Source organism: Jatropha curcas, chromosome 6, assembly GCF_041381405.1.
Source record: "Jatropha curcas cultivar XTBG-Jc1 chromosome 6, XTBG_Jcur_1.0, whole genome shotgun sequence".
Taxonomy (NCBI): domain Eukaryota; kingdom Viridiplantae; phylum Streptophyta; class Magnoliopsida; order Malpighiales; family Euphorbiaceae; genus Jatropha; species Jatropha curcas.
In genome coordinates, this window is record NC_143156.1 from 625,103 (window position 1) to 639,137 (window position 14,035).

Consider the following 14,035-nt stretch of genomic DNA (forward strand, 5'->3'; position numbering starts at 1 on the left):
AGAGTCTCAGTGGCAGAAAGGTTTAGTAGTTCATCCAGTAATCTTATCCCCATAGAGATATATGATCCAACAACTTAATGCCACCTGTCACAAGATACTAGTGGTTTGAGTTGTCCTGCTAGTTCTTTGCTTAGATAACAGGAGAAATGATATAGGTCACTTGGCTTTTGGGGCCATGAAAGCGGGAATGTCTGAGACCATAAAAATGTGGAATTCTTCCCCAAGCCTCACAAAATGGTGGACGCCACAACATATGGGATCCACTCCTTATTAGAGACCCCACAGAGAATCCAAGTGAAGAACTTTTCATGTAAGGAAGTTCCTCAGACTTGCAAATGCTCTCATCAATATGGATATAACACACACACACACACAAAAAAAAAAAAAAAAAAAAAAAAAAAAAAAAAAAAAAGGGAAGAGAAAGGTTTGAACCTGCTCATTTATCTTCATTAACAGTGTAACTAAATTATCAGCATGTTACACTTGTACAAATTCAGCTCAAAAGCTCAATGAGATGCTCATATCAGTTTAGATACATGTATCTGAAAATCAGTATCCTATCCTAAATGCATTTAGCAATACACGCCTAGTAGTTTAGCATCTCATCACCTGAGCTTATAAATTCCGTGACTATCCCCTAGTATACTTGATACATAATGTTAAAAATTGATCAGGTAATCCAAAAAATTAGAAAGAATATGTGTATGATCATAGCATGGGATACAGATAATGCCAGTTACGAATTTAGACTGCTTAGGTCTAAGCATATGCTAACTCCTCTTCTTTTGTTTCATATGGTGGTGGGAGCAACCCTCTTACATTTGCAAAAAGATCTTGACGACCAGGCTGTACCTCCGCAATTGGTGAATCCAAAACAGAGTCAGGAATTGCTACCAGTGTTTCCTCAAAGAAGGATTTGATTGTCTGCAAAGTCAAATTATAAGTAACATTTCGGTAAAAAGAAAAGGTCTATAAGAACAGAACAATGTTTGAATGGTTTTTAGTGATAAACAAGCTCCATTCGAGATCAGAAGGGAAAAAAATATGTTAGAAGAAGGTTTATCATGATTGACATACTGTACAATTCTGGAAAGCAGCATCAGCTTTGCGTTTCCACAGACCATTTCCAGGCTCAGAATAGAAGAAACCAAGCAAAGGCTGCAGCAATATTTAAAGATATATATTATATTATATAATATGATGAGAAAATAGGTAAATTGGAAAAAGAATACCCAATTATCTGTCTCCAGATTACTAGGTTATATAGATAATACCAAAAGACACATAATGTTAATCTACATAATTTACCTTTACCACATCCCTGACATTTGGTCTATTATTTCCATAGGTTCCCAAAACAGCATCCCCATATGCTTGATACTGTTCAAGGACCTATTCATCAATCAAAGAGTAAGACAATGTCAATAGCAGATAAAATACTCAAAGTTTATTCAAGTGGAAAGCAAATCAGTTATCAAACCTGACGACGTGTGAGACCACTCTTTGGTTCAAAGTAAATTGCAGAATCAACATGTCCCAGCAAATTCCAAGGACTTCAAAAGCATAAAATGTTTCAATCAATTAATTATCATCAACAGCAATAAAACAGAAGAAGGGATTTATGAAATGCAAAGAAAAGGCCTCAAAAGAGGGAAATCAAAAAGGAGCTCATCTTGTGATAATATCCATTTGAAATTGACATTGAACATCGAGTCAATAAGTATGAGTTAATACAATTAAATTTGGTTGATGCTTTTCTGAGAGCCTAAAGGAGGCCATATGGTTCCATTTAAGGCGCTTGTAAAGAACTCCAGAGAAAGATCAACCAGTTAAGGTGATCATATCCTTTTGCTTTTCCTGCACTAACATCAAGAATATACTTCAAGACAAGGAAAAGAAAATTTTAAGGTCTATTTGCTCTCATTTGCCTCCTTTACACTCTCATGCCTTTTTATATTTGTTCAAAATTTATTTCTTTGGTATCACCTCTCAGCCTGGTATAAGTGAAGAGACCAGTGATGTTCATCTGGAGTTTTTTGTGTTGATTTTCCCACATCAACTTTTACCTTCCCCCTTTTGCTTTAAATCAAATTTACTACTCATAAAAGGAAATGCAAGCAGATGAATATGTGTGTTTATTTATGTAGTAGAGATACTAATAATCAGAAAAAAATATGTCTGATAAATTTAATAATCAAAAAAACATGTCTCTTATCATTATGTAAAATTGCTTATATAGTAAACAGTGATTAAACTTCAAGATTATGCATTATACTTACTTATTATAGGCAGCACGCCCAACCATTACACCATGAGCTCCTTCTTTCAGTGCCAAATTTACCTATAATTTGAAATGTCCAAAGAAATATTTGAAATTATGGAATCAATAAAGCAGTTCTGTTCATTACAATAAGATAATCAGCATTTCAATTTCTTTTAAGAGAAAAGAAAAAATACTGCACTATTTATCATCAATTATGTACCTCATCAATACAATCTATGCCTCCATTTATAGTAAATCTCAAGTCTGGAAAGTCACGCAAGAGGGCATAATAGTACTCATATCTGCAGTAGGGTGACAAAATTGTCAACTGGACAAAATACAGATAGGAACAAATTGTTGTGGTTGAAAGTCATGAAGACAATAGAAGAATTTGTCAGAATGGTAAACTTTGAATTGAGCCAAACTACTAAAGCTTTGGTATTTGGTAACATGCAAGTTAGTTAAGTTAAAAATCAATAAAAATTCTAATTATCAAAATCATACTTCAGGGGAGGAATTTTTCGGTTTTCTGCTGGACTGATGCCGTTGAGTAGAGCTTTTCGTGAATGTATTATAAAATGCTTAGTTGGGGACAGAGAAGAAACCTTATAGATGAAATCACCTGAAAAATAGAATAAAACAACAAAGTCAAGAAATAATTCCAGCACTCTTAGCAATTCATAATCGAATGCACTGCAATATCATGCGTGCTAAATCACTAACCATTCCGCAGTCCAATAGGCTTACAAATAACTACTATTTACAAAGTGTATGAACAAAATAGCAAGACGATATAGGCACATGGGATTTATGTCAGGGCCTTGACATGTCTACTAGACAAGCTAAGGTTAAAGACCAAACACAATTGCTAGTATCCTGTTCTCTTTGTCATTTGTCCACCTTTTTAAAGTTTGTACCCAGATTTTTGGTGAAGCCTTTCCTATGCTTTTTTATTCAGCCAGCTTAAGCAGGATGACATTGGTCAACTGACCGTTTGCAGAGTCTGCAGAATGTCTCAGAACTTATAGTAACAACAAGTATAGGACATGGTGATATACCCCATTTGGTAAACATATAGATTTTACATGGCCTAAGGCCCACTAGTCGCTGTGATGTTGACAAGCATCCTTTCAAAGTCAACATAAACAATAGAACTATGGAACTAGAACAGATCATATGGCAATTTACTATTGGAAATACCATGTGGAGCATAAAAAATAAAAAAAAAAAAAAATTTCTCAATTTCTAAATATCCACCTTGTTTCATTTAAAATCTCCAAGGAAATATAGATTCAAAGAACATAATAATTTTTTAACCACACAGAGACAAAGAATACAGATAAAAGGACCTTACAGAGCTCATTATACGAATCATGATTGTCTACCCCAATTCGGCATTTAACACTAACAGGAACATCTGTGTTGGCTGCAATCACCGACATAGCTTCACCAACAAACTTTCCTTGTAAACGCCAAATAATATATGAGACCACATTTAGATAAGACAGAAAATATAAAGGCACGTGATAATTTAATCTGTATAAGGTATCAAACCTTTGGATCAAGCATAAGACGAACACCAAAGCACCCATGCCCAGCGACCCTTGGACTTGGACAACCGCAGCTGATAGTTTTTTTGAAAGAATAGACAGAAATTGCCTTAATTCAGCTAAAAAGAAAATTGGATAGAAGCAAAAGAATCATCAGGCAATGAGCAAATGAACTCTACTAACTTGAAGTTGATTTCATCATAGCCATAAGCACTAGCAAGTTCAGTTGCCTTTGCCAAGTTGTCCAAATTACTTCCTCCAATTTGCAAGACAATGGGATGCTGTTGAGGAGAATATGCCAAGAACCTGTCCTGAGCAAAATAAACACGAAACACACAATTATAAATCTTTAAATACGATCATGTCAATAACATAAATTCTCATCAAATGAGGAACAGAACCTATATTGATCATGGTAACAAAAGAATAGGTGAAGTCTTGAGACCAAATGAAGGTTTCTTCCTTTATAAGATGCAAAGGATGACTACCTATTTTCTTAGGTGGAAAAGGGGAAGCTTAAACTAGAAAAATTGCATGTTTCAAAAAAATATAAGCAAAAGACAAAATGATGCCTGCATAACGTTATATTCCCTGCTTGTAACACATATCTACTACCACATGTTCACTTTGTTACAAATAGATTACATATGCAATATTATATGAATGTCCCTGAACCCATCTATCTAACTCCAAATCCAATCATAGACCCCACACGTAGCAAAAATAAATCACATAAGACGTTTCCAGGTTTTCATAACCAACCTCAACAGTCATCACAAAATCCTAGTTTCCATCTCCTAAATATTGCAATATTTAGGGTTCAGATCTTGCCTTCATAATAACATTTTATCATTGTCCAGTGAAATAAGATTCATCTTCCACATCTAATAAACATACCAAATTTCCCTGTTGATAGACAATTGTTTCAGCTGCAAGCATCTCTGTGTAAAGCCAAGAATGTTTTGATATGAGCCGGACAAGAGTCCTATAATGATTATCCGTCCAGTCCATCATTGGAGCAACACTGGAAATTAAGCGACCAAAAATTAGAATATAGATGCAGCAGAGCAAACAAAGCTGACACATGCGCATACCCACCTAAATAAAGGAGGAAGATAGCGTCCTGCACCCATCTCAGCTTTTGCATGCAATTGACACTTGAGAGAACAAGTAGACAGGCTTCTCGACTTAGCTGAATTCTTCTGACGTAAATTTAATGATAATCTGTGATGGTTTTTAAGAATAACAGAATGAAATGGAGCAAAAGAAGTTACTAAAGAATATCCAGTAAACTTCACCATCTCTCTAATCAGACAAAGCTTGCTCCTTTACGTACCTATCCATTGAGTAAAACTAAAAATTACACATACAATCAATTAGAAAACAAGGCGTTTGCAATGGCAACTAGCACTATACCTATAGAGACTGTAAATATACATCACATTCAAGGATAGGCATCAACTACAATCTATGGGCATCAGATTCTGACAGGCATTTTATCAAACAGGAACAGAGCACCGCTTTTACATACTTGTTAACAGTTAACACACGTAACAAGCATATTGCATATATATTTGTGTGTGAATTGTGTATGAAAAAAAAAAAAAAGGGAAATTAGGGTTTACATGAAGGAATAGAGCGACAGCTGCAAAATTTAGGAGCTTTGCCGCTCTTGCTTCTTCTGGGTGTGAACAGGAGCTCGGAAAGAGGTTGGAGACAGACAAAGCAGTCTATTTTAAGCTTTATCTGCAAAAATTAAATCAAGTATCAACGCTAAATGAATGCTTTTAGGCTTTGCTTTCCTATTAATGATTTCCATTTTCTCGTTTTACAAAATAAAAAATAAAAAATAGTAAATAAAATGTAAATAATGATATTCTCTTATAATGATTTTTATGGTTTTCATTCAGTAATTTGTTTTTCTCTTATAAATAATTAAATAGTAAAAAAGCATAGCTTTATAAATAATATTCTCTAAAAATTAAGTAAAAGATATGATTTGACAATGTGATATTCTCTAACTATTCTTAATAAATACATCAACCTATAATATATAATTTTTAAAATTAAAATTAATTAATTAAAATGAATATTTGAAAATTACCAGTCAAATTAGGTAACCTTTTTTTTTTTTTTTTTGGGTGAAATAGATAACCCATATTTTAATAACAGACAAAGGACCTACAAAATCCCTCAAGGACCGTAAATCCTATCCCATGCCATGCCAGCCCATAATGGCCAAAAGGATACGAGTGGTGATTATGTAACTAACAAACTAACCCATCTTCAATTTTCTTTTCACAGAGCGTCCATTTCTATGGCTACTCTTAGCTTCAATCCTACTAGAATTCCTCAAAAACCCATCTTCAAAATCACTTATTTTTCAAAACCCTCAGAAATTTCCTGGCCTTGCTTTCTAAAACTCGCCAAAACCAATCACAAATACCACTGCTTCCAACCCAACACAATATCCAAACTCTCGGTTTCAACACAAGAAGAAGTGGAGGTTGAGAACTATGAAGAAGATGACCCAACAGCAGAGATGAGTTATCTTGACCCAGAAACTGATCCAGAAAGCATTATTGAATGGGAATTGGATTTTTGCTCAAGACCTATATAGGATATTAGAGGCAAGAAAGTCTGGGAGCTTGTTGTGTGTGATGATTCACTTTCACTTCAATATACAAAGTACTTCCCTAATAATGTTATTAATAGTATTACTTTAAAGGATACTATTTTGTCCATCAGTGAGGATCTTGGTGTTCCTTTGCCAGAAAAAAACCGCTTCTTCAGGTGATTCTTATGGTGATTAATTTGCAAATAACCTGTTCTGGATTATGTTATTGAAAGGTTGGTTAGTGTTTATGGGTTTATTTCTTTGCTTTTGATTTGTAGGTCACAAATGCACAATCATAACAAAGGTATGCAAAGATTTGGATATAAAGCCAATTCCAAGTAAACGGGTGTGTGGTTTATTTTTCATGGCATTTTTCCTTTTCCAATGAAGTCAAGCTTATAAAATGTGAAATAGGATCATTAACTCTTTCAATGTTAAAATTTAATTAGGTTTGACTGAGAACCAGTGAATTCATTTCTGCTGTTACGTATTTATAGTTACCTTGCGATAATTTAGAAAGTATAATTGGCATTGTTCATTTAAGGTTGGACAATTAAAAATATCACAATTTCCCATTTGTAACTTGGTGGCAGGAAGCATTTAGGTAGGATTCGTTTAAAGAACCAAATGCATATGAAATAGAACATCATTATTCAACAAAATGGGGACTACCCTTGAACATTGTTTGTGATTCCATGTGTTTGGGAGTGCAAGATGCAGGGAATTTATGGTCTTGCTGAGAGTAAGATGTCAATTTATTGTTTCTTAGAATCTATCATATTATGTTCCTTTTGCGAGTTTGTCTCCTCCTTTTAGGCCATGATGTAAATTACTTCACTCTAATTCACTTCTTGTTTGCATCCATATGTTTGAGCTTACCTTGAATTTATGTAGTCACCTTTCGCGTTTTAGTTTGCTCTTTGTAGTATGCTTTGAATTCCAAATTAAAGTGCCACATTGATTGTCCTGACTCATATTTGCTTTATTTTACAGTGTCTGTCACTACTTCTATGGTTGGAAGAATGATATGAGACTGTGTATACCCGCCATCCTGGCTTTCAGAAGGGCTCTAAACCACTGTTAGCTTTGGATAATCCCTTCCCAATGGAATTTCCTGAGAACCTATTTGGAGAAAAATGGGCATTTGTTCAATTACCTTTCTCAGGTACACGCAATGATGTTTATAAACGCTTATTTTGGGTGATAATGTAAACTGGTAAATTATGTCAAAAGTTAGAAATTTTCCTTGCAAGGATGGCATTTACATTGCATCAGTCATTTTTCTATAATATTGTAAAGGTTAAACTATCAACTCCCTATAAAAAAATTAATCTTTATAGGAAATAGAGGAATAAAGCCACATTGAGAAGCTAATCCAATATTCATATAATACCTTATTAGTTTGGTATTTCTAAAATGGCACTGAAATATCAATTATTCTGATTATAGTTTCCTTTACTCAGCTGTTCAAGAGGAAGTCTCATCACTAGAAACAAGTTTTATGTTTGGTGCAAGTCTAGATTTGGATCTGTTCGGAATTGAAATCAGTAACAAGACATTGATTCCAGGACTTGCTGTTGCCTCTTCAGGTGCTAAACCATTGGCAGGTTTAATACTCCCTCTAATATTTTTCTCCTGTAGTCTGAACACAACTGATGCTATTTTCATATTCCATTTTTCCAGTCAATTTGCAATGTCTAAATGCCTGTTGCATTCAATATTGACTTCAATTTGGCAAAGATAAATTTTTTAATTACGTGAAACCGAGTTCAAAGTTTGCATAGACAAGTAGTGCAAAACAAAGATGGCTAATATTCCGTATTATTTTCACATGCATGAATGTTGGTTTTTCTCATGTTATGATGATCTGAAGCAACTTATTGTGTTTATCTTGTTGGAAATCTTGATCTACAATTGGATAAAAAGGCCTTTGATGTCATTCCCACATTGGTTGGAATTGCAAATTTGATCCTAATTTCAAAATACAAAGCAAATTTGACTCTTCATCCTACTGCTATGAGTTCTTGTAATTGTTAAGTAACAAAAATGAGAATCTCAGAATACTTGTGCCATTTGAATGTGTTTCTCTTCTAAAATATTAGAGTTTGTGATATTTCGGTAATCGAATGATCCATTTAAAGTTGAAATCCTTCTATGTGTTGTTACAACCTGGATGAACGGACTGGAAGTGTATTCAATTGAAGCAGACACTTCTCGTGCTTGCTTGATTCTATCTGTTGGAATTCCCACCCGTTGTATTTAAGCTACTTACAAGAAAACTCCTATAACAACAGCAGAGGCTGAAGCTTGGGAAGCAGCTAAAAAAGCTTGTGGAGGCTTACATTTTCTTGCCATTCAAGAGGATCTAGATTCAGAGGACTGTGTAGGATTTTGGCTTTTATTAGACTTGCCACCACCTCCTGTATGATTCAATTGAAAGCAGAAATCAACAATATAATATTTTCTACCTCACTTATCCCCTTTGCAATTTTTTTCTTTTTCTTTTTCTTTAGAAAATGAGTCTTGGCAATAAAACCATGGCCCTTTCTTGCAATTGCAATTATCTCATCAGTATATTTTAGTATACTTGTAAAAAAGAACCATTTAACCATTGGAGGATCATGCGATAGCTATTCAACTCTGACAGGGTAAACATAAAAAATCATACTTTGATTGGAAATCCTAACAATTATGCAGATAATGACATATAGTGAATCAATTTGTTAAAAAATTTAGTTGAATTAATCAACCAAAAGCTAAAAATATGCATATAATGAGTTGCCATTTTCATTTTTTCTTTTTGAAAAAAAGAAAAAACCAATCAATAATAAATAAGCTACAAGAGACAATCGTTGCCTTGCTCTTTTAATTTTTTTTTTTTCTGCCAAACTGCCTACCGACATTGACCATTTAAACAAATTATATGAATAAAAAGAAACTAATCTAATAAAATATCATTTGTGAATCTCTAACCTACAAGCCCAAACTGTACCTTCTTAATAGCTTTATCCTTGCTATCTCAGCAGAAATGGCAGAAGCTGTCCTCTTTAATATTGTTGATGGAATCATTACCAAGTTGAGTTCCACAGTCCTCCGGGAGATTGGGTTATGGTGGGGTGTCAAGGATGAGCTTCAGGAACTCAAGCGCACTGTTTCCATGATCCAGCCTGTGCTTCTTGATGCGGAGGAGAAGTACTCAAAGAGTAGGCAAGTCGAGGTTTGGCTTGGGACGCTCAAAGAGGCTGTTTATGATGCAGAAGACTTGCTGGATATTTTCTCAACAGAGGCTCTTAAGCAAAAAACGATGACTGGCAGTAAAATAGGAAAGGAGGTAACCCTTTTCTTTTCAAGTTCAAATCAGTTTGCTTATGGTCTTGACATGGCACATACGATTAAATCCATCAGAGAAAGATTAGATGAGATTGCGAAAAACAGACAGTTTCACTTGGAACAGCGTCCTGTAGAAAAACTTGCCATAATCACTAGGGAAAGGGAGCAAACTCACTCCTCTTCGCGTTATCTTGTTGGTAGAGGAGATGACAAGAAAGCCATTATGAAGGTTTTGTTGTGTACTGACTCTGTAAAGAATGTTTCAGTCATTTCAATAGTTGGAATTGGAGGATTGGGGAAGACCGCACTAGCTCAACTTCTATTAAATGACAAGGAAGTTAAAAATCATTTTGAGCTAAAATTATGGGTTTGTGTTGCTGAGAATTTTGATACAAAATCAATTCTTGAAAAAATTTTAGAAGATGTGAAGGGTGAAAAACTTGAAAACCTTGAGATGAACACATTGCAAAAGAAACTTCATGAAACTATTGATGAAAAAAGGTTTATACTTGTATTGGATGATGTGTGGAATGAAGATTCTAACAGATGGTTTAGCTTGATGGATTTGTTAGTTGGTGGTGCAAAGGGAAGCAAAATAATAATAACAACTCGTTCCCAGACAGTTGCAAGAATAGCAAGATCAGATTTTCTTCATGAATTAGGAGGCCTGAGAGATGCTGAGTCCTGGGAGCTCTTCAAACAAGTGGGATTCAAGAAAGGGCAAGTGCCAAGTCGCAGCCTAGAAGAAACTGGAAAGAAGATTGTGAAGAAGTGCGTGGGAGTTCCTTTAGCCATAAAAACAATAGGGAGCCTGTTCTATTTGAAAGATGATGATGAGTGGACATCTTTCATGAACAAAGAACTCTCTTCCATAAATCAACCAGAAAATGATATTTTACCTACTCTGAGGTTGAGTTATAATCATCTCCCATCACATTTGAAACATTGTTTTGCTTATTGTAGATCATTTCCAAAAGATTATGAAATCAATGTAAAGACATTAATAGAGCTGTGGATAGCGCAAGGATTTGTTCGGTCATCAAATGCAACCCAGAGTCTCAAAGATGTTGGCCTTCAATATTTTAAGGAACTCTTTTGGAGGTCATTTTTTCAAGAAGTGAAAGAGGATGACAGGGGCAATATAAAAACTTGCAAAATGCATGATTTAATGCATGATCTTGCTATTTCGGTGGCTGAAGCTGGGAGCACTTTAATTTCATCCAATTCAAATGTTGATGAAAGAACTCGGCATATATCTGTGGATCTTAATTCAGACTTCACAAGGCAGAAGTTGCGTTCCTTGCTTAAAGCAAGCAAAGCAAGGACATTTCTCTTTGTAAATAAATCACTAAAGGATGTGATTGGAGAGGAAGAATGCTGTTTAATTTTTTCTAATTTGAAGTGCTTGAGAGCTTTAGACCTACATGGCCTTGGGATTGAGACAGTGCCAAGCTCCATTAATAAACTGGAGCTTCTAAGGTATCTTGATCTTTCATATAACAATTCAATGAAGAAGCTTCCTAATTCGATTTCCAGACTACCAAACTTACAGGTGCTTAAAGTTGATCGCTGTGAAGAACTTGAAGAATTGCCTAAAGACATCAAGAAGTTGGTTAACCTTACTGATCTTAGCTTGTTTGCTTCTTGGAGCTTGACTCACATGCCTCATGGGGTTGGGCAACTGACAGGCCTTGAGACATTATCAATTTTCACAGTGGACAAGCGTGGACGCGGTGCTAGGCTCAGTGAATTAAAGGACTTGAACAACTTGAGAGGAGAGCTATCCATCCAAAATTTGCAGTATGTGAAAAATCCTGAACTTGACTTCTGTGCAGCCAATCTGAAAGAGAAGCAACACCTTCAGTACTTGCAATTATGGTGGAAGAAAAGACAGGGAAATGAAGATGGTAATGAAGACTTTGCTGAGGACATTGATAATGATGAAATGGCATTGGAAGTGCTTCAACCCCACCAGAATTTGAAAGGCCTGTACTTGTTTTACTATAGAGGAGTCAAGTTATCAAGTTGGCTTTCGTCCCTCACAAATTTAGTCGAACTTCGTTTGAATAGCTGCAAAAACATTCAATGTCTCCCTCCATTTGATCAATTCCCTTCTCTTAAGCGTTTAAAAGTCTTCAAGTTAACCAATCTGGAGTACATAGAAAGTGGTATAAGTTGCAACAATGGAGGTTTTCCGTCTCTGAAGCTACTCGATATCTCAGAATGCCCTAACTTAAAGGGATGGAGAAGATGTGAGAAAGACACTAGAGGGACAATCTCATCATCATCCCTGACATCAACATCAGAACTCCCTAAGTTTCATTGTCTCTCCAATTTGTCGATAGGTGTTTGTCCTAACCTCACTTCATTGCCTCCTTTTCCATCTATTGAAAATCTGTATTTTAGAGGTAAGACCATGAAGCCACTGGACCAGCTACTAGAATCAACCATTTCAGGAGCAGAATCTACCTCTTCTTCTCCTCCTCTATCTCAATTGAAACAATTAACAATTCAGGAAATTAATGATGGAGCATTTCTGCCTGGGAAGTTGCAGCAAAAACTCACTTCCCTGAGCAAGCTATATATCGTTTCTTGCCCAAGAATACTGGAAATGGAATGTCAAGGTCTTAGAAGTCTCAATTTTCTTTGTATTAGGAACATAGATGAACTGGTTTCTCTGCCAAAGTGGCTGCAATATTTGTCCACTTTGCGTAGTCTCAAAATCAAAGATTGTCCAAAGTTGATGTCTTTACCGGAGTGGATGAGCAACCTTACCTCATTGCGGCGTTTAACTATTGAGAATTGTCCACAGTTGTCGGAAAGATGCAGAAGGAACAAGGTTGAGGATTGGCCTAAAATTTCTCATATCCCAATTATTACGATCGACTCTTCAAGGGTACAATGAGATTATCATTTTGTAATTCTTCTTTAAATTAGCCAAAATCATTGTATAAACATTAGCTATCGAACTTGCCATTTTTTTTTTTTTTTTGCTTAACATTATAGATCATAGGATTGGGTGTATAGGATAAATCTGTTGGTCTGGGTTAGTTATTTTCCTGGTATTTTATTAATATAAAATATAATTAAGAAAAAATTTGCACTTTATATATAATTGGATGGTTTTGTTCATGTGAATATGATTCTATCTTAGTATTTTTAATATTAAAAATATTATATTTTACCTCATGATAATTTTTTTATCATAAAGTATTATTTTTAATATTAAATATTTTGCATATTTGATAATTTGATCCTTCATATTTAATATAATATTACTATTTACTGTATATATTTATTATTAAACATTATTTAGTCTTTCACGATAACGGTAAAAACAATAATATTTTAATTAAATAACTAAATAACTTAATAGTCTTATTTAAAATTGGAGATTTTAAAACTATAGAGATGTAATAGTAATTTCAATTAAAATTAAAGTACTAAAATAATTAATTAATTTAATTCAAAATTTTAGCTCATTTATTAAATGAGTCCGGTAAGCAAGCTGAAATTTCACTTGTTAAATTTATCAAATAAGTATGAACGAAAATTTTTATAACTGAGTGTCAAATAACTGATTTGGCCAATTTATAGTTTAGGTAATTTTGTTTTAGTTATGGAAAATAAACTAAATTTATTTTAAAACAAATTAAATCATTTCAATTCAATTTGATGCACAATTTGATTTTGGTTTGATTTAAAAAAATATAATCCAAGTATTAATTTCATCGGTTTGATTTGAAATCAAACCATAACTATTGTAAAACCTATAAATCAATGTGTTGCTACTTAAGAATGACTACAATCTAACGAAAAATAGGTCTTCTAATTAGAGATGATCATGGATTAGATTTAAATTAGATTTTACAATATACCAACAGAATATAATTTCTATTGGTAACAACCCTAAGTAAGATATTATCAAATTTGGATTGAGGTTCTTAAATGGTCGAGTTAATGTATATAAAATAAATCGAAATAAACCTACTTAGAAAAAAAGAAAAATAACTGACCGGATTCGAGTCAGAGTAGTAAAATATAAATGGATTGAGTTTTGCTTACTCCATTTGGATTGAATATCCGGGGCCCGATTTAGCAACAACTTATGAACTAGCATTTAAAGTTTTGATTAAATCAAAACTTTATATTTATTAATATTACTTTTGGATAATATAGTATTATAATAGGTTTTATAATATATTTTAAAGGTTGAAGAAGCTTTTTATAAATATTAATTAATTTTTTTTATAACCATATGCATTATATTTTTTC

General features: G+C 34.0%; 3 protein-coding genes across 4 annotated transcripts; 2 read left to right on the forward strand and 1 right to left on the reverse strand.

The window, feature by feature from the left end:
• Nucleotides 1–423: 423 nt before the first annotated feature.
• Nucleotides 424–5,664, reverse strand: LOC105628716 (FMN-linked oxidoreductases superfamily protein). Of its 2 annotated transcripts, none has more exons than XM_012210191.4 (13): nt 5,439–5,664; nt 4,912–5,149; nt 4,711–4,837; nt 3,997–4,124; nt 3,818–3,887; nt 3,618–3,720; nt 2,768–2,885; nt 2,484–2,565; nt 2,280–2,341; nt 1,481–1,553; nt 1,309–1,392; nt 1,078–1,158; nt 424–924 (listed from the first exon to the last, which is right to left on the reverse strand). In XM_012210191.4, exons 2-13 carry the CDS (start codon nt 5,112–5,114, stop codon nt 760–762), a joined length of 1,296 nt encoding a protein of 431 aa, XP_012065581.1. In that variant the 5' UTR covers nt 5,115–5,149; nt 5,439–5,664; the 3' UTR covers nt 424–759. The 2 variants fall into 2 exon arrangements, with proteins under 2 accessions (XP_012065581.1, XP_012065582.1); XM_012210192.4 differs by having other exon boundaries at nt 4,912–5,037; nt 5,439–5,661.
• A 342-nt stretch (nt 5,665–6,006) lies between these two features.
• Nucleotides 6,007–8,902, forward strand: LOC105628718 (protein TAB2 homolog, chloroplastic). The gene is given in 6 exon segments (XM_089723014.1): nt 6,007–6,606; nt 6,709–6,717; nt 6,719–6,776; nt 7,424–7,595; nt 7,894–8,037; nt 8,725–8,902. Coding segments are annotated over 6 exon segments (1,089 nt in total). The 5' UTR covers nt 6,007–6,034; the 3' UTR covers nt 8,859–8,902.
• Nucleotides 8,903–9,456: 554 nt separating this feature from the next.
• LOC149495184 (putative disease resistance protein RGA1) lies at nt 9,457–12,898 on the forward strand. Its single transcript, XM_089723013.1, has one exon. The coding sequence runs from the start codon at nt 9,459–9,461 to the stop codon at nt 12,663–12,665; it is 3,207 nt and encodes a 1,068-aa protein (XP_089579139.1). The 5' UTR covers nt 9,457–9,458; the 3' UTR covers nt 12,666–12,898.
• Nucleotides 12,899–14,035: the final 1,137 nt, after the last annotated feature.